The 27231-nt window shown below is 53.1% G+C and overlaps 1 protein-coding gene across 6 annotated transcripts in view; it reads right to left on the bottom strand.

The window, feature by feature from the left end:
- AKNA (AT-hook transcription factor) overlaps nt 1-27231 on the bottom strand; it is a 55029-nt gene that overhangs the window by 12749 nt on the left and 15049 nt on the right. For 4 of the 6 annotated variants that reach the window (XM_047828990.1, XM_047828991.1, XM_047828993.1 and 1 more), the window contains exons 2-15: nt 26439-26813; nt 22119-23179; nt 20037-20111; nt 14849-15005; nt 13943-14085; nt 11121-11180; nt 9003-9130; nt 8317-8524; nt 6387-6541; nt 6099-6293; nt 5016-5265; nt 3905-4011; nt 3011-3222; nt 862-1024 (exon numbers count right to left, since the gene is read on the bottom strand). In XM_047828990.1, coding sequence (XP_047684946.1) covers nt 862-1024; nt 3011-3222; nt 3905-4011; nt 5016-5265; nt 6099-6293; nt 6387-6541; nt 8317-8524; nt 9003-9130; nt 11121-11180; nt 13943-14085; nt 14849-15005; nt 20037-20111; nt 22119-23179; nt 26439-26700 — 3176 coding nt within the window. In that variant the 5' untranslated portion in view covers nt 26701-26813. Of the gene's footprint in view, nt 1-861; nt 1025-3010; nt 3223-3904; nt 4012-5015; nt 5266-6098; nt 6294-6386; nt 6542-8316; nt 8525-9002; nt 9131-11120; nt 11181-13942; nt 14086-14848; nt 15006-20036; nt 20112-22118; nt 23180-26438; nt 26878-27016; nt 27042-27231 lie in introns of those variants that run through there. The other 2 variants (XM_047828992.1, XM_047828989.1) reach the window with 2 other exon arrangements.

Genomic DNA, 27231 nt, shown 5'->3' with positions numbered 1-27231 from the left:
TCCCTGAAGCTTCTCACTGGGCCAGATGTCCCTTCTCTGTGTTCCCACAGTCCTTGGAGCCTCTGCCACCACTGTACTCCTACTGGGGAGTGTGACCATCGGCTTCTTCATTCATCCTACAAGACGGTGAGCCTAACCAGGCCAAGGACGGTCTTGTCCACTATTGTGTTACCAGGACCTCGCATATCACTGACAAGTAAGCCTGGAATTCCTATGCTGGTGTCACCGGAGACAGCAGGAGTACACACACTAAGTCAGGCCTGGAAGCTGAGTACCAGCCCCGGACCCGCCTTTGCACATAGCGACAGTCCCATGATGGCACAGGCCAGGAGGCCCCTGATGCATTCCTGCAAAGCAGCCTTCCCTGTGCACGTGGGGACAGATACCCCAACCCGACAAAGGCATGTGATTGATTACTGGCCAAAAGCAACTCAAAGGAGAGGGAAGAGGGCTCATGGGCTACTTTCCCATTTCTGTTCAACCAAGCAAGGAACAACTTTCTTAGCAGAGCAACGGTTCATTGAACAATTGTATGAGCAGAGCAACTGTTCATACAATGAAAGCGTCCACTGCTGAAAATATACCCCTGGGAAGCGCAGACCTGTCTTGGGAGAGAAACGCTGGGGGGTGGGGAGTGAGGTCTCAGCACCAAAAAGGTGAGCCTCCCTGTCGTTGCCCACTGGCTGGACAGGTGTCCTCAAAGTCCACATCCGTGAGGCCTCACGGAGTGGCCCTGAGCCCAGAAACAGGCCACCGGGGTCCATCGGGCCCCAGCGCAGCCACCACTGGATGCGATGGCTGAGCTATCCCCCCCACCTCCCTCGGGCATCGCTCTCCCGTCTCTGTGATGGCCCGACTTACTCTCGCCCTGTCCTGGTGAGGAGGAGGGTGCGGGTGCTCTCTGCCGGTCCATGGGACAGAGTGGCAGCTGCAGAAGCCGAGGTCGGGGGTGGGCGGATTGTCGTGCTGCGGGCGAGCTGCTCAGAAATCGGCTGTCGCCCCTCCGACTCTGAGCCGGGCACCGCTAAGGAGGCAGAGAGAGACCAAGGTGAGTTCGCCTGGAGAGGATCCCTGCAGTGTGCATGACCGGGAGCAGAAGCATATGGGCACAGAGGCAGTGCCAGCTGAGGCCATAATTGAAGTTCTCAAAGAGGTCACTGGCCCACTGACCTCAAAACCAGAAGATGTGGTTCTTGCTGGGAGCTTGGCCGTGCAAAGCTGGGCCTACAGAGCTGTTCCTACCTAGATTCCACCCCCCCCCCCCGCCCCCCATCCACCATTTCAGCACCGTGTCTGAGTCTGCAGGTACCTCCCCCTGTGAAGAGCTCATTGCTCCTTCACATGGACACCCCCACCCCCCCCACCCCGCCCAGCCTCGGCCGTGCATCACCACGTTCTGGGACTGGCTCCAGAGCCCCCCACCTCCCGCTAAGATTATCGTCACGGCTTTGCCTCTGTGCATTTTTCTGGGGAGAGTGTTCAAAACTTTAGCCTTTCAAAGGGATGGGTGGCCACGGGTTAAAAACCACTGACCTGGCCCACACGTTAAAAACAAGGTGCCCCCGAGGGGCGCCTGGGTGGCTCAGTCGGTTAAGCGGCCGACTTCGGCTCAGGTCATGATCTCACGGTCCGTGAGTTCGAGCCCCGCGTCGGGCTCTGTGCCAACAGCTCAGAGCCTGGAGCCCATTTCAGATTCTGTGTCTCCCTCTCTCTCTGCCCCTCCCCTGTTCATGCTCTGTCTCTCTCTGTCTCAAAAATAAATAAACGTTAAAAAAAATAAAAAAATAAAACAAGGTGCCCTCGGAATCCTACTCAATAACACAGAAAGGAACAGACTGTCAATACAGGGAACAACCCAGACGAATTTCCAGAGACACAGGGAGTGAAGAAGCCAATTCCAAGTGCATACATATGATCCCATTTATAGAATGTTCTTGGAATGACAAAATCAGGGCAATGGCGGCCACCTGAGAGACCATCAGGAGTTCAGAAGGCAGAGGACGTGAGGTGTCCATTAAGGGGCGATATGCCATTAATCTGTACCATGGCTTTGCAGGATGTTCTCATTGGGGGAAACTGGCTGAAGGGTACATAGGATCTCCCTGGATTATATATCACTACAACATGTGAATCCATAACTAACTGGACTTTTAATTAAGGTTTAACTTCTTCCCAAGTTTTAAATGATAAGCCTTGGAAAGAGGCAAAGCCAATCTGAGGTGTAGAAGCCAGTGCAGGGGTCACTTTGAGAGGGTGGGAATGACTGGAAGGAGCTTAGGGGAGCGTCTGAGGTCCTGATCGTGCTGAGTTTCTTGGTCTGTGTTCATTTTGTGAAAAATCCATCAATTTATGTTCTTTCCTGTATGTTTATTTCACTGAAAAGTTCACATGCATTTTTTTTAAAGGTAAAAAACTGAAATCACAGAATGCATAGACGTGGAAAGTGTTCATGACAGCGCTTAGCGGGGGAAAAAGAGTTATGAAGCGCTCACATATAATATGATCCCATTTTTGCTTTAAGTGCACCTGAATAAACACGTACACATTGGTATAGAAAACAATTCACAGGTTTGACGCCAAAATGTAGCAGTGATGGTTCGGGGCATATTTTTTTCTCTCTTCCGTTCTGTCTACCCTATCTGTAGTTGCAAATTTTCCCACAGTGAACCCGCATGATATTTTGTATCCTAAAAGGTAATGTAGGGGCACCTGGGTGGCTCAGTCGGTTGGGCGGCCAACTTCGGCTCAGGTCATGACCTCACGGTCCGTGAGTTCGAGCCCCGCGTTGGGCTCTATGCTGACAGCTCAGAGCCTGGAGCCTGTTTCTGATTCTGTGTCTCCCTCTCTCTCTGACCCTCCCCCATTCATGCTCTGTCTCTCTCTGTCTCAAAAATAAATAAACGAAAAAAAAAAAAGGGTAATGTAACACAAGGTTTTTGTTGCTTTGATTTTTCAATAGATGCCATCCGGCTACTCCCAGGTTCTGGCCAACAGAGATACACCCACTCACCCATCTCGGCCACCAGTGCCCGCTCCTGGCGGAAACTGGGTGCCCTCTGCTGCAGAGGACTGTCCCGGCCGGAGGGTCGCCTCTGGGCTCGGCTCCTGGGTGTGCTGGGCTCCAGGGATCTTCTGGGGACTGGAGGACCCCTGGTCTGGGGATGGGAAACTGCGTCCCGGGGCTCAGATGCAGTGAAGGGCTGGGCCAATGTTCCTGCAGTGCTGAGGGACCGTGGCGGGAGAGACATGTTGAGATCGCCCGGGCCTCCGAGCCCCTCCACGTTCTAAGCCAATGAGCTCCTGACCTCTGGGACTTGGCACCCGGGGCAGTACGGTGTTTCTGAGGATGTGCCCCCGTTACACGTGCATTTGTGTATCGAGCCATCCACCTGCCTACCCGCAGGGGCAAAATTATAAAGCTCAATTTAATTTTTAGAAAATATACAGAGAAACGGAATTTCTAATCCTTTCTTCCCATGTAGCCACAGGGAGCCAGGCAGGCCTCCTGGAGGTGGCAGGCGGGGGGGGGGGGGACTGCACCCAGCTTTGGAGGCTGTTGCTCTACATGGTGGCTCATCACTGCACCCCTCACCGAGTGCCCTCCTCCACCCTTGCTTTGGGGTTCTAGCCCAGTCTCTTCTCAGGGAGTCGCCCTGATTGCCCTTTACCCTTGTCTTCTGTTCCCCTCCCGCTACCCACTGTGTAGATCTTCATTTACCATTCAGTCATTGATTTGCTCAACAGATACTTATTCCCCAGTCTGTCGCTGGTTGGTCGAGTGGGGGATGAGGGGAGGGCTCTGAGAATGCCCAGGTCATCAGCCCCTGTTCTAGGCTCACGGCACTTATTCCCAGGTTACCCCTCTGCACACAAAGCCGATGGGGAAGGCGGGGTCCCGGAGTACCTGATGTGGGAGAACCGGTGCTCTGGCGTTTGGGTGAGGGGCGACACTCTACTGGTTTCTGAGCCCACGAAACCACTGTCTGTCTCGGGGGATGCCATCCAGGGCTCCTGAAAGAGGCAGTGTCCCTTTAAGTCTGAGGAGTGTGCCTAAGGCACACTGGGAAGGTCTTCCCGATCCTGGCCTGGACCTCACATTCCAGAAGCTCACAGGCCTGGAGGCTGGCCCAGCTCCTGGCGGCCAGGCCTGCGGTGTGAGAGTCCTCAGGCACTCGGGACCAGCACCAGGCCAACAGCAGGGACTCTCCATGTCCCGGGAGGACCCTGAACAAGTCCTGCTTCCCTGAGGAGTTGGGGAGGCCCTGGAGACAGACACTGTAGCAGATTTCCGGAGCTGAGGAAGGAGGGGAGGAGAGGGAAAAAGCCGTCTCACTGTGGGGATGGGATTCACATTTTCCACATGTCTTCCAGCTTGGGCCTGGAATGCCATGGTCCTGTCTGACGGCAGAAAAGCCCGGGCCCAATGAATCGGGAAGATAAAATTCATCAAATGTGCACACCTCCTCAACACTGGGTCTAATGAAAGGTGCAAAGAACACGAACAGGCGACCCAGGTGCCTGCCCTCAATGAGTTCGTGGTCTAGTGCAGATTGCTTACTACAGGCTCATCAGGACTACAGGTGTGTGTGTGTGTGTGTGTGTGTGTGTGTGTGTGTGTGTGTGTCCACATGCATATATATGCATTATTCTAGGGGAGGCTCCATTGCATAAGTCACATTTCCATAGTGATCTGTGACTCCTGCAATAGTTTAAAAATTGCTACTCTAATGTCACAAACAGGCCATGGAATCAAGGACTATCCCCCCATCTGTGCTAAGCAGGCTCAAAGAAATACAGACAATGGGCCATAAGCTTTCAGAGGACAAGAGGTCCTGGCAGGGGGGCAGGGGTACAGGGAGCTACAGCAGAGAGGCAGCACCAGGCATAAGCCCTGAATGTTGGGGCAGAATTGTGCCTGGTAGCAATTGGGAACAGCAGGCATTCTGGAAGGGTGTGAGCAAAGGCCCGGGGGCAGAAATCCCCAGGAGATCCACGCCCCATGCACAGATGCTTACCTCTAGGTGGGGCCCACCAGCTTGGTGCAGAGACTTCTGTGGAAGGTGCTCAGAGAGGCCGCTTCCCTCTAAGCTGGTCAGACTGCTCTGGTGGGATGCCAAAGGCTTGGTGCCCCGAGGGTGAGGTGGCCTGCTGGGGCCCGGAGGAGGAGCTGCCTCAACTTTGTCCAGGTCCTGGAGGTAGCCATCTCTGGCCACGGATGCATGGAAGCCTGCTGGCTTTACAGACACCATCTGCTCCACAGTCTCCCTGGCAGCGGGGAGGGGCAAAGCACGTCTGAGCCCTGGCATGGGCTGGGCAGCCCTGTCCTGGGAGCCAAGCAGTCTGGGCGCAAGCTCTGGGGTCAGATACCCCTGGCTGCCCACCCAGTGTTTTGTCACCGTTGAGCTGTGTGGCCTTGGGCAAGATTCCTCCCCTCTCTGAACTTCACTTTTCTCCTATATAAAATGGGGAGGGCCCGCATAAACCTACCCAATGCACTACAGCGGAAATAGTGTGGAAACAAACGAGCTATCATTTCCCAGGCGTCAGGAATCTGCACACTATCTTCCCCATTTCAGCCATTTCATTAACTTCAATCTACTCAAAAGGCTCATGTCATCATTATAAATGGAAGAGCAGTCAGTATTCTGTGTTACAAATAGAAACTAACTTTGGAAATAGACACAAGACCCAAGAACACATTATTGTTACATTCTAGGCAGATCCTCTTGTCTGCTAAAGGCTCTGGGCCTGAGGTCTGCTCGTTTGTTCTTGTTCTTTTTAAAGGACGATCAGGAGAGGCAGTGAAGACATAATGGCCCGGGAACTTTCTCCTGGAGGGACTTGGAAGGTCTGAGGCTGAAGAGGACAGTGACGTTATCTCACGCTGTATCTGGCCTGCCAAAAACCATGTCCCGCCCCACCCCAAATCCCTTCCGGTGCTATCCATGGTGTATAGTCCACACTGGGGAGAGACCTGGGTCACAGGCCAGGAAAGCCACTTCTAAGCTGTAACGAGCCGTCGAGCTCAGTAGGATAATCACCACCCCTGTGGTTTCAGAGCTGGTCTGGGGACAGGTAGGGGAGGCTCAGTGACATACTTGAGGGGGGTCCTGTGACTTCTTTCAGCCGGTGCTGGGAGCTGCCTTATGGGCATCCCGGTGGCCTCTGATTTTCTTGGAGGTGGAGCTGGCCCGTCAACTTCTACCGAATGGCCTCGCCCGTCCTCGTCCTCATCCTCGTCCTCGCCCTCCTCCGGCTTCCTGGCTTCTGGGACGGTCTTCACGCTGAGGTACCTGAGGAACACAGAGGAGCATGACTCTGCCCGGCAGGGCCAGCCAAGATCCAGTCACTGGGCCGGACACCCCGGCCTCACCCCTGCTACCCACCGCTCCAGGAGGCCGTGGAAATCCTGCTCCGCCGGCAGCTCCTTATTCCTGGGTGGGGCCGGGAGGCCCAGCGGCCCATCCTCCGTCTCACTGCTGGCGGTGCTCAGCTCCACGTTCACATGCGATGGGCAGGGGCCGATGCTGGTGGCGTGAGGCTGGGCCAGAAAGGTGGAGGGGAAGAGATAGCCAAACACCGCTTCCTCAGGACCTACCTTTCACCAGGCTCATGCAGGGCACTGAAGAGTTACAGGATAGACTCGCTGACTCTATCACCCTTTCCTGCGCGTGCAGAATGCAGGGACTGGATCGCGCGACCTTCAATACTGGCGGCCGTGAACGGAACACCTGCCGTATGCCAGACACTGAACAGGCACGACTGCACAATAGTCCCTCCAGTACCTACGGCTTTTACAACCCATTTTACAGACGGGAAACCGAGGCTCAGATGACTTGCCCAGACTTACAACGGAAGCGAGGGGCAGAGCAGAGACTTGAAGCCAGATTTCCTGCCAGAGGCACCTCTCCTGACCTGCTCCTGCTGGGTATGGACACCCAGCCCCCAAAACACCTTCATTGGGGGAGCACGGGAGCCCCTCAAGATGACGCACTTGGGTTTGCACCCGTGAGCGCGTGAGGTAGCACCTGGGGGGGCTTTCCACAGTGTGAGAGTTTCCCCTACATCACTGGGCCACCAAGACCTCCGTCGTCATGGATACCTTACCAGCGCCCAGCCCTCCGTCGGCCCCCGCCTCACCTACCATGCTGGCCCTTTCTCCTGCTCCAGTCCCTAATAGACATGCCTTCTCGGCACAGGGAGCAAGGCACAGAAGACCCCACTACTGTCACCTGTGGGGCTGCTATGTGACCGTTATCCACTCACTCTGCTCAATTATGCAGAGCAAACCATGATCATCTCTCTTGGGGCTGTGATTTGGGCTAGAGAGACTTCTACAAAGTCCTTTCTGTGCAAGGCCCTTGTCTAGGGTCTCCTGACCTGTGCACAGTCCCCAACTCCATCTAGTGCTACAAGCAGGATGCTGGAGGCCACCCCCATTCCCCTTCCTCTCACCACCACTGCAAGGCCAGGCAAATGTGCCTTCTACACCTGTCTCAGGTCCACGCACATCTCTCTATCTGCCCTTCCCTTCTCCCACCTACCTGCCGATCCTCTTTTAATGCCCCCTGCTAAAAACCCAGAAGAGTTTAAGGCCAAACCCTTGATGTGACCCACAAGCCCCTACATCATGGAGCCCCCGCCTTCCCCTCCAGCCACAGCTCTGACAATCGCCCCCTCACCTTCCATACTCTAACCACAGGGCCTTTGCACCGGCTGTTTCCCCTGGTGCATGGCTTCTGCTCTTCTGCGTGTAGTAATTCCCACTCATCCTCAGATCTCATTAAAACATTTCTTACTCAAGGAAAGTTTCTCAGGGCCTCTAAACTCAGTCATGTTGCCCTGTTACTCTCCTAGAGCCCCGTAATTCTCCTTCAGAGCCCTGAGCAAAACAGGATGAGTTCAACAAGACAAGCAACTCCATGAGTATTAAAACCACCTACTTTTTTTTAAGTTTATTTATTTATTTGGGGAGAGAGAGAGAGAGAGAGAGAGAGAGAGAGAGAAATTCCAAGCAAGTTCCACACTGGCAGTGCAGAGCCTGACATAGGGCTTGATCTCATGAACCCAACATGGGGCCCGGTTTCACGAACCATGAGATCATGACCTGAGCCGAAATCAAGAGTCGGATGCTTAACCAGCTGAGCCACCCAGGCACCCCCCCCACCTATTTTTGTTGGTCGGTTTCCCACTGAATTCCCACCACGTGTCTCGGGTGCTGGCACATGGTGCATACTTCACAAGTATGCAGTGAAGAAGTCGATTAATGAAGAAGAGAAGGAAGGAAAGGTGCGGTATGGCTGGGCAAAGAGGTACCTGAGGGCAGAGGGTCTGGGTGGCGGGTGTGGGGGCTTGTCCTGAAGGAGAAGGCAGGTGCACTGGCTGGCGTGGAGAAGGCGTGGCTGGGGGGCTGTCTGGGGTGGAGTCTGACCCGGCTCGCTCAGGTTCAGGCTGGGTGTGGTCCATGTGGTCCTTCAGCTCTTCCAGGCGAATACCCAGCTGGAATATCTCCTCCTCCAGCACCCTGGGGAGACATCAGCACCCAGACCTGTTATAGCAACCACAGCAGGCAGGTCTGGGAGGCCGTGGTTCTGAGCGAAACTTCCAGAGAATGCCCATGGACGGTCCAGTTAATGTTCCAGTTTGGATTATGTGGAGAACTCGAAAAAACAAGGTGAAAGGGGACTCCACTGGGAACAGGTGGCCTCTGCCTGAGCCCCCCTCTGCGACCAACAGGCTGTGGGGCCTTGAGTAAATCCCTTCCCCTCTGGCCTCACTTCTCTGCTCTCTGATGAGCAGTTTCAGGTCTCATCTCCAAGGTCACGTCTCATGGCAATGAGTCCAAAAGGACACACACTTCAGCCTTCAGGTGTACCCGCATCTGGATATGCTGCTAATTGGGGTAGGATTTCTCCCTGTTCCTGTAGCACATGAATTATGAGGACAAAGTGTGCCCCTCCCGGTGACTGAGGGAACCAGAGGCCTCCCTCCCCAGCACGTACCTGCCAGGATCAAATTTGCTGGGTGTCCCCTGGGGGCCGGCCAGCTGCTGGGCCAGCTGTTGCTCCCTGCAGGCCTTCAGGTACTCCTCCTCCAGGGCCGCGTGGGCGGCCTTTAGCCGCTGGAAGCCCTGAAACCAGACCAGGCCAGGAGGACCTGAGTGTGCAGCCCCCGTGGGCTCTGTCCCTGCAGATACAGTGGATGAGGTAGCTCACGGTGGGGGTGGGGCAGGAGACCCATCCTCTGGGCCCCTAAGTCCCTAGAAGGCTGGGGTTAGGACTCCCTAAAACCTGCCTGCCCCCGTCTAGCTCTCTGCCATCAGACTGGCAAGGCCAAGGCACGGCTTAGAGCCTCGGCACGGGCTCCAGGGAGCACTAGTGTTTCCTGGATAGACCAACACGTACCCCAATGTTCCATGACGGTTGCAGGCCAAATACGCCATCACTACGTCCCCCTGTGGGCCCAGTACTTGAGTGACCACGGATCCTCATTCTTATTTTCCAAACTGTGGGTCTGGGAACAGTAGTCACTCTTTTCCCAAGTGCTTATGGACTGTCACGATAGATGACCATCACTACCACACTGCTGCTAACAACAGCTAAAATTTACTGAGCACTGAGGTTCTACGCTAAGTCAGTTGGCATTAGTCACTGAATTTCCAACATAGTCCTAAAGACAGGGGTAGTTTATCACCTTCATTTAAAGAGGAGAAACTGAGGCACAGAGGGTTATTTAAGTTGGTGAAGGTCACACAGTGAGGGAGCAAGTTGTAGGCAGGATTTGAACCCGGGTCCTCCAGCTCCAGGGCTCGTGGGCCTAACAGTGATGTTAAGCGTCCACAGCAAAGGTGGTGACAGCTAACAGATGGTTAAAACTCAGGAAGAAGGGTCATTTCCCCTGGCTTGTGATCATCCCCATCCCATTCATTCTATGCTGACAGCAGACTGAGTTCAAGGACAACCTAGAATCTAGTCCCCGGGCAGGCTTGATCTTCCAACAGCTCTTGACCTCCTAGATGTGGGGGAAGTACGACAGAGGGGAAGAAAAAGAAGCGTTTTGTTTTTCAAGGTCCTTGCTCATGCACTCAGTGAGATAATACAACACACATCACATATGTTGCAGTTGGAAAATGGATGATGTCTATACGGCAACATAGTAATTAGTAACACAGTAATGACGTAGTAAAAATATAGCATTTTTTACAAACCAGGTGTGTTGTATTTGCCCCTCTCCACCCCTCTTCAGCCCCCCTCCCCACCCTGCTCTGTGCCTCCAGCATCAGCTGGGCTCCACACCTGCTGGCTTCCCAGGGGGGTCTTGCCTAGTGGCAGGCATCTGTAAGAGGTCATAGGGCGGGAGGAGAGAGACCTGGCAGAGAAGAGCTGCGGGCAGCTGCCGGTCCCCAGGCTGCCCTGTTCCTTGTCGCATCCCCTGACGCTGCCCACGGCCCCGCTAACAGCCCCTTCATTGACCCCACGCTCCCAGCTTTCAGAGCTCTACCTGCTCCTTTCCCGGGGTCCTGCTTATGCAGCAGAAATCTCGATTTTATATACGACTACAGTTGTCCAGAAATACCAAAATCCAAGAGGAAATAAGCCCATAATGGTTAGATTAGGGCTCCCCTCCCCTTTTCCCCTTGGTTTTCAGATACTGGGCAATCACTTTTACAAGACAAGAAAATTTTTGAAAGGGCAAGTCTCTTCTGGTGGCTGAGAGGGAGCCAGATGGGTGGGAGGCGGTTCAGGCCAGGGATTACCACCGCGGACTCGGGAATCAGACAGACCTGGGTCTGGGCTCCGCTGCCTATCAGCCGCGTGGCCTTCAAGTCGCCTGTCTCGGCTTCCCCCGCTCCATTCCAGTTAAATGCGGGCGATGACTGTAACCACCTTACTGGCGTTCTATGATAAAACGCACCACCACCACTGCTTAATCAGTGGTAATACTGTGATATACTGATCCTTGTCACGGCAAGCTAAGCAGGGGCTGTCTGCTGTGAAAGGAGACGGTGTGTCTGAGATTCTCTGGCCTGTGTTGCGGTGGACGGGGCTTCAGAGACTCCACTTTGGGGGCCAGAGCAGGTGTCTGGAAGCTCCAAGGGCATCTCCCGAAGTAGACGGTACCTTGAGTTGGTCCTGGGGCGTCAGCCGTCCTGCCTGCATCAGCCCTGCGAAGGATTCCACCTGGACATCGGGAGGGGAAGGAAACCCGCTCTAGTTAATCGGGACCCTGGAAGGTGAGGCCTGCAGCCCCCACGCTTAGCCACATTCGCGCTTTGGCACCAGAAACTGGGTCCCGCCTCAGGATGTGGGTTTCCTGCCAAGCACGGAAAGGCGGATGCCAGAAACTGTCTCCACCACTGGCTCTGGTCACGGCTGCCTTTGGAAAAATCAAAGCGGAGACTCCCAGAATTATCAATAGCAAAGCACACTCACTCATGGGCATGAAGGTCTATGACACAGGATGTTTACTGCAGCATAATGGCAGGGGCAACAGAAACGATCAAAAAGCCTGTCTGTGGAGTAGTACGCAGCCATCAAGAAGAGGAAAGGGTATGTGTCTGTGCTCACGTATAAACTAAGACCTACTTTTCCGTGTCAAATTGAGGTATAGCCCAGTCTTTATAATAAGCTAGCATCTGTATAAAATAGGGAGAGAGAGAAAAAAAGGAAAAATATAAATACATTTGCTTATATATTATAAACTACTTCTAAAAGGATGCAAGAAACTGAAATATTAATTGCTTCTGGGGCAGAGACCTGGGTGGTGGTGGGGACAGGGATGGGAGGAAGCATTTCTACTCTATGAACCTTCTGAACTCTGAACAGAGTGAATTCATCGCCTTCCCAGAAATAAACACTCAACTTCAGGATATTAAAAAAGTCAAGGTACAGCATAGCATACATACTTGTGTGACCATTTCTAAGAACACATGTGTGTGTGTTGAACACTTTTGCATGAAACAGAAGGACAACTATGGGAAAAAAGACTTTTCACTGAATATGCCCTTTATGCTATGTGAGGTTATTGCCATGTGCATCTAATTACCTTTACAAAAAACTTTTTTTAACAAGGAAAAAAAGACAAAGGATGATTTGGGGCTTTCTAGGATTTCTAGAAAAGCTCTAGATTAGTGCCAAAATGTAATATAGAAATTTATATAAATTATACATAATTTATATAACATAGAAAACAGAAACCTAATGCAAGCTACATATGCAATTTAAGATTTTCTTTTTTTTAATTAAAATTTTTTTTTATCTTAGAGAGTGAGAGAATCTCAAGCAGGCTCCACGCTCCGCACGGACCCCAACGCAGGGCTCGATCCCACAACCCTGGGATCACGACCCAAGCCAAGATCAAGAATCAGACGTTCAACCAACTGAGCCACCCCGGCATCCCTGCAATTTAAAATTTTCTAAAACATAGAACAAAATTCTAAAAAAATTATGTCAAATGTAAAAATGTAAAAAAGAAACAGGTGAATTAATTTTAATAATGCATTTTATGAACCTAAAATATCATTTTGACATGGAATCCATGTAAACAATTATTGAGATTTTTTATATTCTTTTGTCACATTAAGTCTTTGAAACCCACTGTGTGTTTTACCCTCACGGAACACCTCAGTTTGGACTGGTCACATGTCAAGTACTGACCAGCCACATGGTCTGTGGCTCCTGGATCAAACAGCACAGCCCTAGGTCATCAGGGGTCAGCTGGTGCCCCAGCTCCTGCTCGGTGTGATGACCTTGCCTTTGCTTTACAGCACACAGGACACGAAGAAACATCTCTCCAGGTATGGAACGAGGGTGGTGGTGATAAAACAGGATAAAGTACTTGTTCAGGTTACTATGATGGATGAGCTTGAGGAAGCCAGACACAAAAGGACGAAGATTCTTTACATCTATTTATAGAAAATGTCCAGAAAAGGCAAACCTAAGGAGACAGAAAGTAAATGAGCAGCCTCCAGGGGCTGGGGGGAAGGGGAATGGGGGAACTGCTTAATGGATAGGAGCTTCTCACTGGGTGATGAAAAAGATTGATCGTGGTGATAGCTGCATGACTGTGAATATAGTAAAACCCACTGAAGCATTAACTTTAAAGGAGTAAATTGTATGACATGTGAATTATATCTCAACAAAACTGTTACCAAAAAAAAAAAAAGAAAGAAAAGAAAAAAGAGGATGCTTGGTATTTCTCCGAAGGAATGTGTTTTATGGCCATGATAATATATGTAACTACTGCATTTCCCTTTTCACACTGACAACTAGGAAGCTCAAAACCAAACATGAACCTGGTAAAGCGTTCAGGGTCCAACAGGACATTTTGTTTATTCACTTTACACTAAGTTCTGTCTATTTTTTTCTACCCTTACTTCCCCTTTGCCCCATTTTCCTCACTTCTGTTTTCAGAATGTGGTTGTCATGCATGTATTTTCTAAGCTGCTTTAAAGCACGTCTGGCATAAGGCCGAGTGTGCAGTTAAAAATAGAGCTACAAACAATTCACAGTTATTTGGACTGTTTGGTGAAAGCATAAAGGCCCTTTGAGAAGGGACTGAGAATTTATTTCTGTAATGAAACGCACTAAGAAAGTGGGGTGGTTTATCCCAAACCGGAAGAGGTAGAGTTGAGATTCTCTTATCTTTCCAGAATCCTGGAGGAGCGGTGAGTCTCCCCTAGGGGTGAACCAGGAGACACTTTCAAGCCCAACTTGAGGGAGTTTGATGGGACACAGTGCCAAAAAAGGGAGTTAAAGCCAGTACTGAGTGACAAGGAGGAGGCTGTATACCACGTGGCCTCTAAACCAGGAGGGAGAGGCCCACGTTTTCGAGATGGCCGAGTTACCTCCAGCAGGGGAATGACAAGGAGCCTTGCAGAGAGGTTCTTACTCAAGCAGACACTGCTTTCTCAGGTGAGTTATGTCTCCCTCGTTCCCCTCACCTTGGCCAGGAACAGGCTGGCCTGAGAAGCCAACTCCTGGGTCCGCTCTGCTGACAGTTGGTCCTGGGCGATGCCCGGGTTCTCCGGAAGCCACTCTGGGGCAGACGAGGAGGGGCTCAGGTCTCTTTGAGCTGGTGGCCACCCTGGAACACACAACCACTGAACGCTGGGGCCAAGAACCGTCCTTCCTGGAGCTGAGGGACCAACGCTGAACCTCAAAACCACACCCTCACCCTCCATCATCAAGCTACAACTGTCATATCGAGATCACACGGTCTTTACATGGGCCCCAGGAAGTGGGCTGGGCAGTGTAGCCCAGGTGCAGGAGAGAATGAGGTCTGGATCCGCCCCAGATCACACAGCTGGGGCCAAGTCAGGCCTCTGGTTTCCCAGTCAGTAGCTCAGGCTCTAACTCAGAAAGACTCAAGAAAGACTCAAGAAGAAAGACTCAGAAAGACTCAAGAAAGTTCAAATCCCTACCCCACCCCCTTCTGCTTGTAGCGGCGTGGCCTTCAGCAAGTCCTCGGCCCTCCGTGCCTCGGTTGCCCTAACTGTCAGCGGGGTTGATGTGGGGATTAGGTGGGATTCTGCACGGCAAGGCTTGGCACAGAGCCGGGCCCCCACACGGGCTCCACAGTGACATCAGTGCTCTTTGTTACTCACTGGGCCCAAGATCCCCCAGCTGCTAGATGCAGAGCTAGGGCCCCTCCCGGCTGCTCTGGCTCTAGGAAAGATACATGGTTTCCACATCTCCATTCGACCTCTTCAAGTCAGACGTCCCAGACAAGGGTCTCACCTCCCTCCCTCCCCTGACCTGAAGCCAGTGCCACCCTAAGGCCAACCAAGCCCCCCCAGAGCAGAATCACAGGCAGAAGGCCCTCCAGTCACATTTCCTCTCTGACTCACCGGAGGCCCCAGAGGCCTGTGGGGCTTCAGCAGGGCCCGACCACCGCTCCACAGACTGGGGCTGTGGGATGGTGAAGGACAAGACCTTGGTCCCCTGGGGCACCGTCCCTGTGTGGATGCTGTGGCTGGGCTGGGGCGGGTCCGAGTACAGGTTCACCTGTTAGGGAGGGGAAGGCATGAGCACAGCCAAGTCAGGGTTGGGGCAAAGCCCCTGTAAGGCCTCACCTTCATTCACACCATCGCTCAGGCACTCAACAAACATGCCTTGTAGTCATAAATACTATATTTGAGTGGAGCCCTTGGGTGGGGGCCAAACAATGGGCCAAGGATGTGCGTGCCCTTTCACGCCCTCTTTAGGCAGTCCTGATGGGGAGGCAGGACAGGGACTATCATCCCCATTTTACAGAAGAGGAAACTGAGGCTCCGGTTAAGTCATTCACTCAAAATCTCCAGCTATAAATCCTTGGACTGAGACTAGGATCCTACTTTGACCCTAAAGTCTATGGTTTTCCATATTAATAATTTTAGATACTACTTGTTATAATAATTTACAATGTGACCACAATTATAACTAATACAGTACTTCCAGCAAGTATAACTATAATCATATAATCACATTTATTAGTAATAAAACATTTTCAGTAGTGATTATCACATTGATAATAACAGCGATTAATGCTGGTCTGAATGAAGGCGTAAGCCAACGAGTGAACAAACGAACCTCTCAGCAGTAGCAGGCCCCCCTCATCCGAGGATGGATTTCCAACGGTAAACAGCCTCACGCGTGAGAGAGAAGTCTGGAATCAGACCGACGGCCGGGAAAGGCCACGTGAAGCACGAAATTAGAGGAGACCCGTGTATGGTGGTCAGTGCAGAGGCGGGCAAGCCGTGGTCTGTTTCTTTCAATAATGTCTCAGTGGGCACAGCTATGCTTGTTTATGTGTTCCTACGGTTGCTTTCACGCTGCAAGGGCAGGCTTGAGTCACTACCGCCGAGGCTCTACGGCCCCCAAAGCCGAAAACATTCACTAGCGGGCTTCACTGCTGCTCCCTTTTGAGTCCCAGAACGGGTGATTTCTCGGTGCACAAAATGCGTCCTCGGTACACCGTCACCGTCCTCCTACTCATCACCACCATCTCTGTTGCTCCGACCATCGGCCATCGTTACACGCTACCATCACCACCATCATCATCACCTCCGTCGTCATCACATTTATCACCATCATCATCACCACTGTCATTTTGACTGCCATCATGGAGGCAGGTCCCTGGAAAAGCTACTCCCCTGTGGTGCCTCAGTGCCCCCAGCTGGTCAGGCAGCCTTATCTTACTGCCCCCTGCTGCCTCAAGGTCAGGAGTGCAGAGTTTAGGGTATGCCTGATAGAGGGAGCGCCCTAGCCCCCAAGCAGGCAGCCTCTCCCTGCTTAAGCTGCTCTTCACGTCCTGGCTGTGGCAGAAAAATCTACTCCAAAGTGAGGGACAATGGCCCAGCATGGCCTGGCCCCCCCTTGCCTCCCCCTCCTTCAGACCCAGCCTCTGATGAGAACAAAGCTGGATTTTAATAATCCTCTGGGCCATCTGCTCAGGACCGCCTGTGGGGGCTTGCCCACCAGCACCCCTTTCCTCCCATGGTGACCCAAATCTGGGGAAGACCCAGCCCTCCCGCATGCTCCCTGTGCCCCACCCTCCCCCTCCCCCAGCCACAGGCCCGGCACACCAAGGCCCAACCTGGGGAACTACAGGAACATGTCTGCTGTTCCAGCAGAGGGGCCAAAAGCCCTTGTAGAGGCCTCGGAAGGGGGAGCTGGACATGAGTGTGGGTAACTTGAAGCTGTTCAGGCCCCTCCCTCTTGGGATCTGTCTCTGGACAGGCCAGCACCCACCCCAGCCCTCCAGGGTGCCCCTTTTAAGCCAGGGTATCCCATGGAGCTCCCTGAGGCTAGATTAGCTCCCTCAGGGGGGTTAATCAGTGAACAGAAGACCAGGGAGTTTGGGAAATGCGGGGTTAAATAACTGACTAGTCTTTGCACAGATGGGTTTCTCACAGCCTTTAAAATGCTAATGGGCTTTATGAATGGGGTGAGGAGGGGGGGAGTAGAGAGAATAGGCAATGTTTCCCCCAACTCCTCTGAAGACTGACCCCGATGCCCCGCACCCCCACCTCCACCAGGGGCTTCTGGACCAACTGGTGGTCATCAGAAACACACATTTTAGGAAAGGCAGTTTTATGTCACCCCCCCCCCCCCCCCCCCCCCGCCTTCCCCTGATTCTGTCTGGGGTGGTTTCTGGTCTCCTCAGCCCCTCCAGATCCCCCTGCAGCTGAGCCCAGGGACAGCAGCTGGGGGGAGGTGACTGCAGGGCAGCAAATCGGTGACATCACCATCAACTCTGGCCCTAAGCTGGGGGAGAGAACAGAGTCTGGCAGTGATTCCCGAGCAGCCCCGGCTCCCTGCCCCCACCCCCGAGTCCAGATCCCGGGGTGCCCTCGGCCCAGGCCTTGAGACTCCCTGTCAGCCCTCCCCAGCTGCAGAACCCACCGTTACCTAGTCTGGTTCTGCTACAGAAGGTGGGGTTAATAGTGGGCTTTGAAGACAGACTGCTGGGCTCAAGCCCCAGCTCTGGCACCTACTTGCTAAGGGACAGGCACATTTCTTACCTTCTCTGTGCCTCAGTCTCCCCAGTAAACAGTATTTACCCAGTTTCCTAAGTAAACACCCAGGACAGTGGCCAGCAGACATCAGCATCACTATTGCTCTTATCACTGTGACACCATCATTCTGCCTTGCCCATGTGCCTTTGCCACACACCCGGTGCCACAGCCCAGGTCCCGCTCACCCAGGCGTGGGGAAAAGAGCGCCCGCTCTGGAGTCAGGCACACATAGGTTTAACCCCCAGCTGTTAATCCCTTACCAGCTGCAGGGCGCTGAGCGAACCACTTGGCCTGGCTGTGCCTCGGTTTTCTCTCGTGAAGGATTTCAAATGAGGTGACCCTGGCAGTGTACGTAGCCTGGGGCCTGGCACCTTTAACAGCTCAGTAAATGCCAGCCCCCTTCCCTGGGGGCCCACCCATTGCTGCCCACACGCTGTTGGGCTGGCCTGGGTGTCCTCAGGGCAATGTCCCCAGCCTGGCTCCCTCCCACGTGGGCCCACCCCCTCCCCCTTGGGCTCTGAGCAGACAGAGTAGGGGCTCAGCAGGTCCCCGGGGAGTCCACTCCCACCAGCTCAGTCTGAGGGAACAGTGTTACTGCCTCCATGAACTGGCCTCCCTGGCAAGGGCTCTGAGCAGGAAGCCGCTCTGGGGTCTCCTGAGTCTTCAGGGTAGAGTCCTCAGAGCTGGGGACAGGGTGAAAGGGCCAGCTGGGAGCTCTGCTCCCCCAGGCCCTGTGGGACCGTGGCGTCCCCTCCCCATCGGGCTCCGGGATGGGGAGCCCTGCCTGTGCTGCTCCTCCAGGGCAGCTGTGAGATTGGGGGACCAGGAGAGAATCATCCTGTTTCCGGCATCCAGCTGACCTGCGCTCGCCCTTCTCTTGCAGAGAACCCCCAAACTAAGGAGTCATTTTTCCAGAAAGCCAAGTGAGAGTGGGTGGGCAGGTACCGAACACCATCCCCAGCCTCTCCCACCTCCCCTCCTATGCTCCTCTCACACACGAGACAGGTCTGGGTCATCAGCCAGGACGAGGCGACTGCCCGTGGGGAGACCTTGGGTCCCCACTGTGTCGGGGGAGTACCCAGGGCAGGAACTTCACCACAGCTGTGCTCCCACAGTGTCCACCCCTGCCCGTGCCTGCACCGGGCATGGCTCACCTGGGCACCTCATAAACACCTTCAGATTAATATTAGTCCAAACAAGGATAGTCTCCATCTCTTAGAAGTGTTTGCCAGGCCCTGGTACGTGCTTTCCAGATACTGACTCATTCTCCTAAGTGAGTAAAGGACGAAGCAAGAAGAGGAGGGAGGGGATGCTCCAAGGCTCTGCCCTGACCTTGAACTTTGGCCACCTCTGCCCCTCCTAGGGACCCAACTCCCAATTCGTTAGATGGCCGAGCTGAGGGTCTGGACCTAATGGCCAGTTCCTTTCTCCTTGGAGCTTCTAGGAGTCTGCAGTCATGCGGGTAGGGCTCCCCTGGGAAGGATGCCTCCCCAAACCCACCTGCAGCCTCCCCAAGGCCCCCGCCCTTCCACCGGACTCTGGCTCCGTAGTTCAGAGGGCTAGAAGGAGCCTTAAGACATCGGGGGGAAGCCACTGACTCCCACGAGGAAGGTCTATGTGACCCCTTTCACAGATGTGCCCAAGAAGGCCAGGGTGGGAGGGACCTGCCTGTGTCCTGAGGTGGGGTGGGGACACAGAACTGCTCCCACGGCAGGACTTCTTCCATTTTCTCATCACGGCTGTCTCAGGGACACCTCACAGCAGTGTCTCAAGAGGCCTGAGAGCAGCCTGTAGCAGGGGAGGGGTGCTGGAGCATGACAGGGACAGGCCAGGTGGGGGCCCTGAGAGAGGGGGCCAGCGAGAGGGCAGGTCTGCCTCTCTGCACCTCAGCTCCCACCCCCTTCTCCACTGAGGCCTCATGGGGCAAGAGGGGGGCAGGAGAAACAGGAAGCCGTGAAGGGCTGCAACAGGTCCCGCTTCCTGCCTCACCCCCACAAAGGGGAAGGTCCCAAGTGTAGAATTCTCAGCCTCCTCCCAAGTCGTGTGGGGGCTGGGCAGGACAGGGGTGGATGGATTTCCCCCTTTTCACTCCCCCTGCCACACACCGGACATTCGGTCAGGGGGGGTGAGGGGTGAGGCTGCGCGCAAGACATTCAGGAAGGATCAGGCCCAGGAAATAAGCACCAGGAGCTGAGCAGAAACTCTGTGCTGCAACCTTGAGGCTCAGAGAGCCCAAGAAACTTCCTTGGGGTCACACAGCTGGTCAGTAATGGAGCCAGGAGTGGAGCCCAAGTGCTGCTCTGGTGAAAACACTGGGGACCCCAGATTCTAGGATTCAAGAACATAAAAGTTCATCAACAATAAAGGAGATAGAGCCCAAAGAGGGCAAGGTCGCTGCCCAAGGTCACAGAGGGACTTCTTTGTAGACTGAGGGCTGGGTTCTTCTATCCCCAGGGTCTCAGAAGGCAGGAACAAAGACCATGGGAGAGTGACATCTCTGGGGGCTGGGGCCCCACCTCCACCCTACCCAAGCCAGTACCTTGGCCCCAAGGCGCAGCTGGTCGATGGTGTTTTCCGCCTCTGCGTACTTGGTGAGTAGCTTGTGGTAGTCCTCCTGCGAGAGACGGAGAAGAACACGGTCACGCCCCTCACCGTGAGACCCCCCTCGTGGGAGCCCGCCCCCCAAAGGGCTCCTCAGAGCGCTAAGAGCTCAGTGGTGGGAGCGGAGCAGACCCCTTCAGGCTCTCATGCAACACACACCCCGGGGCCATATTGTGAGTGGGATAGAAGGCAGGATGGTCTGCTGACATCACTAACAGTGAATCAGGGATGAGGGCCTCTGGGCTGCTTCACCTTGATATACAACCCCTGTCACTGCAAGCTACAACTACTTGCTCATCTGTCCACATTCTGGGGACAGCTCTGTCAGCTTGTGTCTGTCAGCTCTGTCACCTATATCCTCCCCACTGCTTTATTCCCAGGGCTTCAGGGGCATGTGCTTAATAAGTGTTTTTTAATTTTTAATTTTTTAAAGAGTCTATTTATTTATTTTGAGAGAGAGAGGAGTGCAAGCAGGGGAGGGGCAGAGAGAGAAGAAGGGAGAGAGAGAATCCCAAGCGGGCTCAGCACTGTCAGCACGGAGCCTCACGCAGGGCTCGAACTCATGAACCGCGAGATCATGACCTGACCCCACACCAAGAGTCAGACGCTCAGCCGACTGAGCCACCCAGGTGCCCCCTTAATAAGTGTTTTCTTAAATGGTGGATGGAGTGAACCATCCAGGGGTCCCACAGAAGACTTGAAAATCACAACTGCATGTATGTACTGGGGGGTTACTATCTGCCCTAAATAAAACTGAACAGCTTCATCAAACAAGTCACGACAGAGAAAAAACAAAAGTAAACGGCACCGATCGCCTTTGAAGGATGTTGGGGAACAGATGCATGATTCTGAAAGCTGGTAATTAGAGGGACAGAATCCAGCATTTCACCTGAGTTTCCCATGTGAACGAGACCTTGGTAACCAAATAGTTGGTGTGGGAAAATTTGACTTTAGAGAAGATTTCCAGCAAAAAAAATGCAGAAGGAACAATGGCATTAGAAGACTACCACTTTGTCACCCCAAACGGAGGACAGGATCAAGGCCATGACTGTCGGTGACCACTGGCCTCACAAATCAGAGAGGAGCAAGCATCCCATGCCTCCTGAATGAACCGACTGTGACATGCTCTTGCCAAACACATCACTACCCACATGGAGCTCATGGTCTGGAGGGGAAATAAACAGAAAACTGCATCCTGGAAAAGCTTCTAGCTCTAGACGGACGATATACAGGATAAGGAGAAGACAGTAGAACACGTGAAGAGATATGAGAGGGTGTATTGGCAAATTCCAGAATATGGGAGACTCTACAGGACACAACAGGTGTCCTCAAAAAATCAATTACAACTAAGAAAGAGGTTTGAAAAAAACCGGGGGTCAGAGCAGGGGAGACTTGAAAGGCACACTGATCACATGCGATAGATGAGCTGTGTTTGGACCACGATTTGAACCAACTGCAATAAACAAGCCATTTGTGAGAGACAGGGAAGACCTGAACACTGACGCTGGATAATATTAAGGAACTGGTGTTGACTTTTAGGTATGCTAACGGTGTCATGACGTTTAAGATAGAGTCCTTATCTTTAGACATACACGGTAAAATACTTCTGGGTAAAATGATCTGACACCTGAAATTTGCTTCCAAATATTCCAGTACAGTGAGTGGGGGGGAAGAGGTGGGGCCTTAGATGAAAAATGTTGCTGGGGGCTGTATGGCAGGTATGTGGGCGGAAGCAGGGTGGTGGGTACGTGGGGGTTCGTTATACCATTTTCTCTCTTGCGTATGTTCTGAATTTCTCATAGAAGTTAAAAACAAGCACATACGGACTACCCTTGTGGCTGCAATGCAAGCACTGCCCTTTTGAGCAAAGGGCTTGGGACTATCTTCACGGCCCGGGCACAACCCTCCCTCTATCAACTGGGGATTCCTGGCCCAGTCCTGAGTCCTCCCACCCGCATCGCCTCGAACCCAAGCCAACAGGTGCCTTGGTGACATGCCTGTAGAAATGAGTCCAGCTTACCTGGAGCTGGTGGACCAGTTTGGTGGCTTGTTCAGGAGTCTGAAATTCTTGGGGTACCCTGGTGATGGGGTGGGGAGAAGGTGGGTCCTTTTCTGGGCAGGCTTCGCCGCTGCTCAACAGTACCTCTCGCACAATCTCAGCAGGTGATTTGAAGATCAGCGGCCTGGCAGGGCCCTGAGACTGCCTGCTGTGGCTCCTGGCCTTGGGGGGGTGGTAGCTCTCATCTTTAGGGAACCTCACCCGGGGTCTCACCTTGGAGAAATCGGGGAGTGGGTAGTTCAACTGCCCCCGCCCATACTTGGAGGCATCAGATGATGAGTGGCCAGCCAGAGTGGCTCCCTGCCTGGTTGGCACCCTGTCTTGCCGAGCTGGCCTAGGCAGATTCGGAGGGCTGATGGAGCCAGTGAATCGAGAAGGGAGTGGCTTAGGTGATGTCCGCGTCCGTTTCCAGGCTTTGTCCCTCAACTGAGGGCAGGAGAGGCCGGTAGTTTCTTTCCACTTATCTGCTGGACACTGGAGGCTCTGGCTCTGGGGTACCGAGGAGTCCTGGAATTCTGTGGGGGTTGCCACAGCAACGCCTCCCCCAGTTCTGGGGTTTGGGTTTAGGAGGTGGTGGCTGGAGCTCTGTGGTAAAGTTTCTTCCAGGGCAGTGGGCTGGGGGACATCGGTTTCTCCTTCCCAGGTAGAATCAAGGCTGTCATTGGGGTGGTCAAGGCTCACAGTCCCACTGCTCCAGGACCTTGCAGAGCTGAAGTCAACAGTTGGGTGGACCTCAGAATGTTCTGGAAGTTTGTCTCCACTGACTTGTGTGCCAGGGGCCACCCAGCCTGTGTCCTGACCCCACCCCACAGCCATGGGGCTGGTGTTTCCATCGCCCCCTGAGCTGAGACCAGTCTCATACTCCAATCTTGGGGAGCCCTCCTCAGCTTCCTCCACCTCAGGACCTCCGAGGGCCTCATCCGGCTCCTCTTCAGTCATGGCAGATTGAGGATCCTGTTCGGGAAGCCAGTTGAGAGGCAAGTTGGAACTTTCTGGGCTGTCCACATCCTCTACCTCAAACTCTGGAAAGACAGGTGATTGTTCAGTATATACCAGGTCTGGACTCACTGTGTAACATTACTTGAGTCAGTTCACCCTTCTGGCCTTTCATTTCCTCATCATGTCGGGAGACAAGGATCCCAGGGATCCCCCTCTATGGCCAAGTGCTTACCTAACACCCCCTCTAGTTGTCCCCGGTCTTCCAAACCTGATCCTCACACCTGGCTGTCCCCTCAGTATTTCCTGTCTCAGCCTCCCATCTAGTTGCACCAGCCAGAAACTTGGGAAGCACCTTGGCCATCTCTCTCCCCCAACCCCCATAATCCATTCTGTCACTGGGTCCTGTCATAATTACTTCCCACAGAGCTCTCAAACTCACCTACTGCTCTTAAGTCCCATGCCACTTTTGCTCTAGCCAACATCTTTTCGTGCCTGGACCACTGCAGTAGCCACTTAATCATCCCCTTAAATCTCACCCTCATCCTCCATCAGTACATTTCTGTTCCCAAGACAGAGTAAGGTCCCAAGATCCCCACCTCCCTCCCCATTAGCTCTCCTGGTCCATCTGTTTTCTACAGCCCCCCTTCAGTCGCACTCTGCTCCAGCCATGCCACAATGCTCCCACGACAGGGCCTTTGCAAATGCTGATCCTCTCTGCCAGGGTTGTCTCTCCCTCCCTTTGCCTAGTTAACTCCTATCTGTCCTTCAGGCATTAGCTCAACCTTGACCTCACCAGGGAATTCTTCTCAGACCTCCTTAACTAGGTCGGATTCTTCCTTTTCTAGGTTTTCACAGGACTAAATACCTCTACTTTGAAACACTTATCGTAGCTCCAGTTTTTCATTTACTTACACGATTGGTTCATTAATAGTTTTCTCCCCCACTATACTATAACCTCTACAGGGGCAAGGATAGCCTCTGTTTCTGTTTACTATTGTATTTGCAGAGTAGATGCTCAATATTTATTGACTGAATGGAAAGAAGAAGAGAGGGAGGGAGGACAATAAGGTATGCAAAGCCCCCTGAAAATGGATAATTGTTGTAATTATTACATAGTAGTAATATGTATAAAATATGAATAAAAATATCCATCTACCCATCCATTCACTATCCTTCCAACCACTTACCCATCCATCACCTACTCACCCATTGATCCAACCATCCATCCTTTCAATCATGTATCCATCCACCTATCCATCCAGCCACCCACTCACCTATCCATCACCCATTCACCCATCTGTCAATCTATCTGTCCATCCAGCCATCCCTTCCTCCATCTGTCCACCACTCCACCCACCCACTTACCCACCTAGCCATCCATCTATCCATTCACCTATCCAACCATCCATCACCCATCCACCCGTCCATCCACTTATCCATCTAGCTACTTACCCACCCATCCACTCACCCATCCATTGCCCACCCACCCATTCATCCATCCATCTGTGCATCATCCATTCAGTCAATGTTTATTGAGCACCTACTCTGTCCTATAACCTATGTCAGCCTCAGGAATAGACCCAAAGTTTCATGAGGCACAGTCTGGGTCATCAAGCACAGACCCTCTGCCCTGGGCTGATGCACCTTTGTCATAACCCTTGTATCACTCTTTGCTCCCCTCTGGCCTTTCCCCCTGGCACCTCTACATCCTTCAACTCCTTAAAATTTCCTTCAGCAAGTCTCTCTTGTTTACAGCAGCACATGTGAAGCCCAAAGAGGTTGAGTAATTGTCAAAGATCGTGCAGTGGCTCAGAGTAGTCCTGAACTGAGGACCAAAGTCCCAGTCATGCTAGTGAGTTAGTCTCTGCTGCTGGGGGTCACACAGTGAGGTGAGGAAAGCAGTCTTTGGGGCCAGGCAGCCCTGGGTTCAATCTTGGCTCCTCTGATCCCTTACTGGGGGCCATGGGCAAGTTGCTGACCTCTCTGGCAACCCTGACTTGGGACTGGAGGCTAGTCCTTCCTATCTGGCAGAAGGTGGTGAGGAGGGAAGCAGACACGACTTGAGCCCTGCCCAGCCCTGTGGCTGGCACACTGTAAGGGCAAGGGACGTGGCAGCAGCTATTACATCATAGCAAGGGGTTACCATGTGACCTCAGGAAGAGATGCCTCTGCCCTTGCCCTTTCATCCCAGTGTATGCCAGTCACCTCTCCCTGAGGGGCTAATGGCTCTCCAGTGAATAGCTGTGGGCAAACCTCACTTTAAGCAGACCTGGCATAAAGAACTTTGGGTCATGGCACAATTTCTACTATCCACAGGGGCCTGCCTGATTCACAGAATCCTAAGTCTGGACATTTCAATCCTATTTTAAGTGCAACAGACATCTCATATCAAGCTCTCGCTATTCTCAATGCTATCACTACTCCCACTTCGCAGATGGGAAAACCAAGACTCAGAGAGAAGGCACCTCTCAGTGGAACTAGGAATTTAGTGTAAGCTGTCTCGATGCAAGGGAAACACTTATTTTAGAAAATGAGGGATGCCAACATTCTCATCACTAATTGGGATTTTAAAAAAAATCTTAAAAATGGGGGTAACCCCTGGACCAAGCAACTTAAATTACCAAGGTCATTATCAAATCAAATATACAAAGATGTACTAATGACATTCATCTCTGCATTATTTTTAATAGCAAAAACGAGAAACCACCTATATGCCCAGCACGAGATTGGCCCCCAGATTACGGAAGAGCCACACCAGAAAACTCCTTTGCAGGCATTAGGAATGATTTGTGGAGGGGCACCCGGGTGGCTCATTCGGTTGAGCATCTGATTTCGGCCCAGGTCATGATCTTGCGGTTCCTGAGCTCAAGCCCTGTGTCGGGCTCACAGCTGTCAGTGTGGAACCTGCTTGGGATTCTCTCTCCCTCTCTCTCTCTGCCCCTCCTGTGCTCACTCTCTCTCTCTCTAAAATAAAATAAACATTTAAAAAAAAAAAAAAATAATGGTTTGTGGAGAGATATATGACGAGCTGGGGAAATGTCCTGTCTATTAAAGTTACACGAAAGCAGGTTACCCTGTCGGTCATAGAATGCACACTACATTTGCATATAAACATATGGAAAGGAGCATTTTTGCGGATAATAAGTAATTTTTTTAGTTTTTTCTCTTTTTGCTCGTATTTTCTGATATTCCTGCAAGGAGCACTACCGCTTATGTAACTCAGACCTTTGACATTTTTAAATGATAGGCTTCATGGATTGTCATTTTTAAAAAGTCACTAAAACGCCCTCCACTCCCCACCCCCCACCAGGAGATGGGCTACTCAGGGGGCACCGGTCTCACCCTCTCCCGCGGACTCTCCGCACTCGGAAGCCGGACGCTCAGCTGGCTGCGGGGCCGGGCCCCACCCTGGTGGCTGCAGGTGCGGCTGCCCCAGCCGGAAGTCCTCCAGGAGCTCAGGGCTGGTGGCACTGGGAAAGGGCCCCTCTTTTCCCCGTATCCCATCGGCATCCTTTTTCTCTTCGGCCCAGGCCCAGCGTCGCCGCCGGGGCCCCTTCCCCAGGCCCGGCTCGGCCCAGCACACCTCCGTCCTGGAGCTGGCCATCGGGCCTAGCCAGCACTCCACCTGGGCCACTTCATCTTCAGGATGCGGAGCCGCCACCGTGGGCGCCTGAGTCACCGCCGGCTCGTCTCAGTACCAGCCATGCTGCCTGCAGCCTGTCGGGGACACAATCCGGGGACAGCATCACTCCTCCCGTCTCCTCCCTGCGTCAGAGGAGCTCTGGAACCAGAAAGCCCTGGGTCAGCTCCTGGCTCCCACCCCTTGAGGCCGTGTGACCTTGAGCAAGTCACGCCGCCTCCATTTTCCTCAATAAATCTGGGGGGATAATTCCTCTCCCTCCAGACTTTTGTAAGATTACCCGAGATACAGGGTCGGGAGCCAGAGTCCCGCACACTGGCAAGAGGTCCACGTATTCCAGTGATACCACCGTGTGCCAGGCTGCGTGCATGGCGCTGGGCGCAGCCCCTGCCCACATGAGAGCCGAGAGCCCCAGGAGGAAGCAGACAAAGAGGCAGCAGCTACAAATCGAGGCGAGCACAACCTGAGAAGCACGGGGTGGGGCAGGACGGGACG

Source organism: Prionailurus viverrinus, chromosome D4, assembly GCF_022837055.1.
Source record: "Prionailurus viverrinus isolate Anna chromosome D4, UM_Priviv_1.0, whole genome shotgun sequence".
Classification (NCBI taxonomy): domain Eukaryota; kingdom Metazoa; phylum Chordata; class Mammalia; order Carnivora; family Felidae; genus Prionailurus; species Prionailurus viverrinus.
The sequence above is the reverse complement of the archived record's forward strand: the minus strand, read 5'-3'. Positions and strand labels throughout refer to the sequence as shown.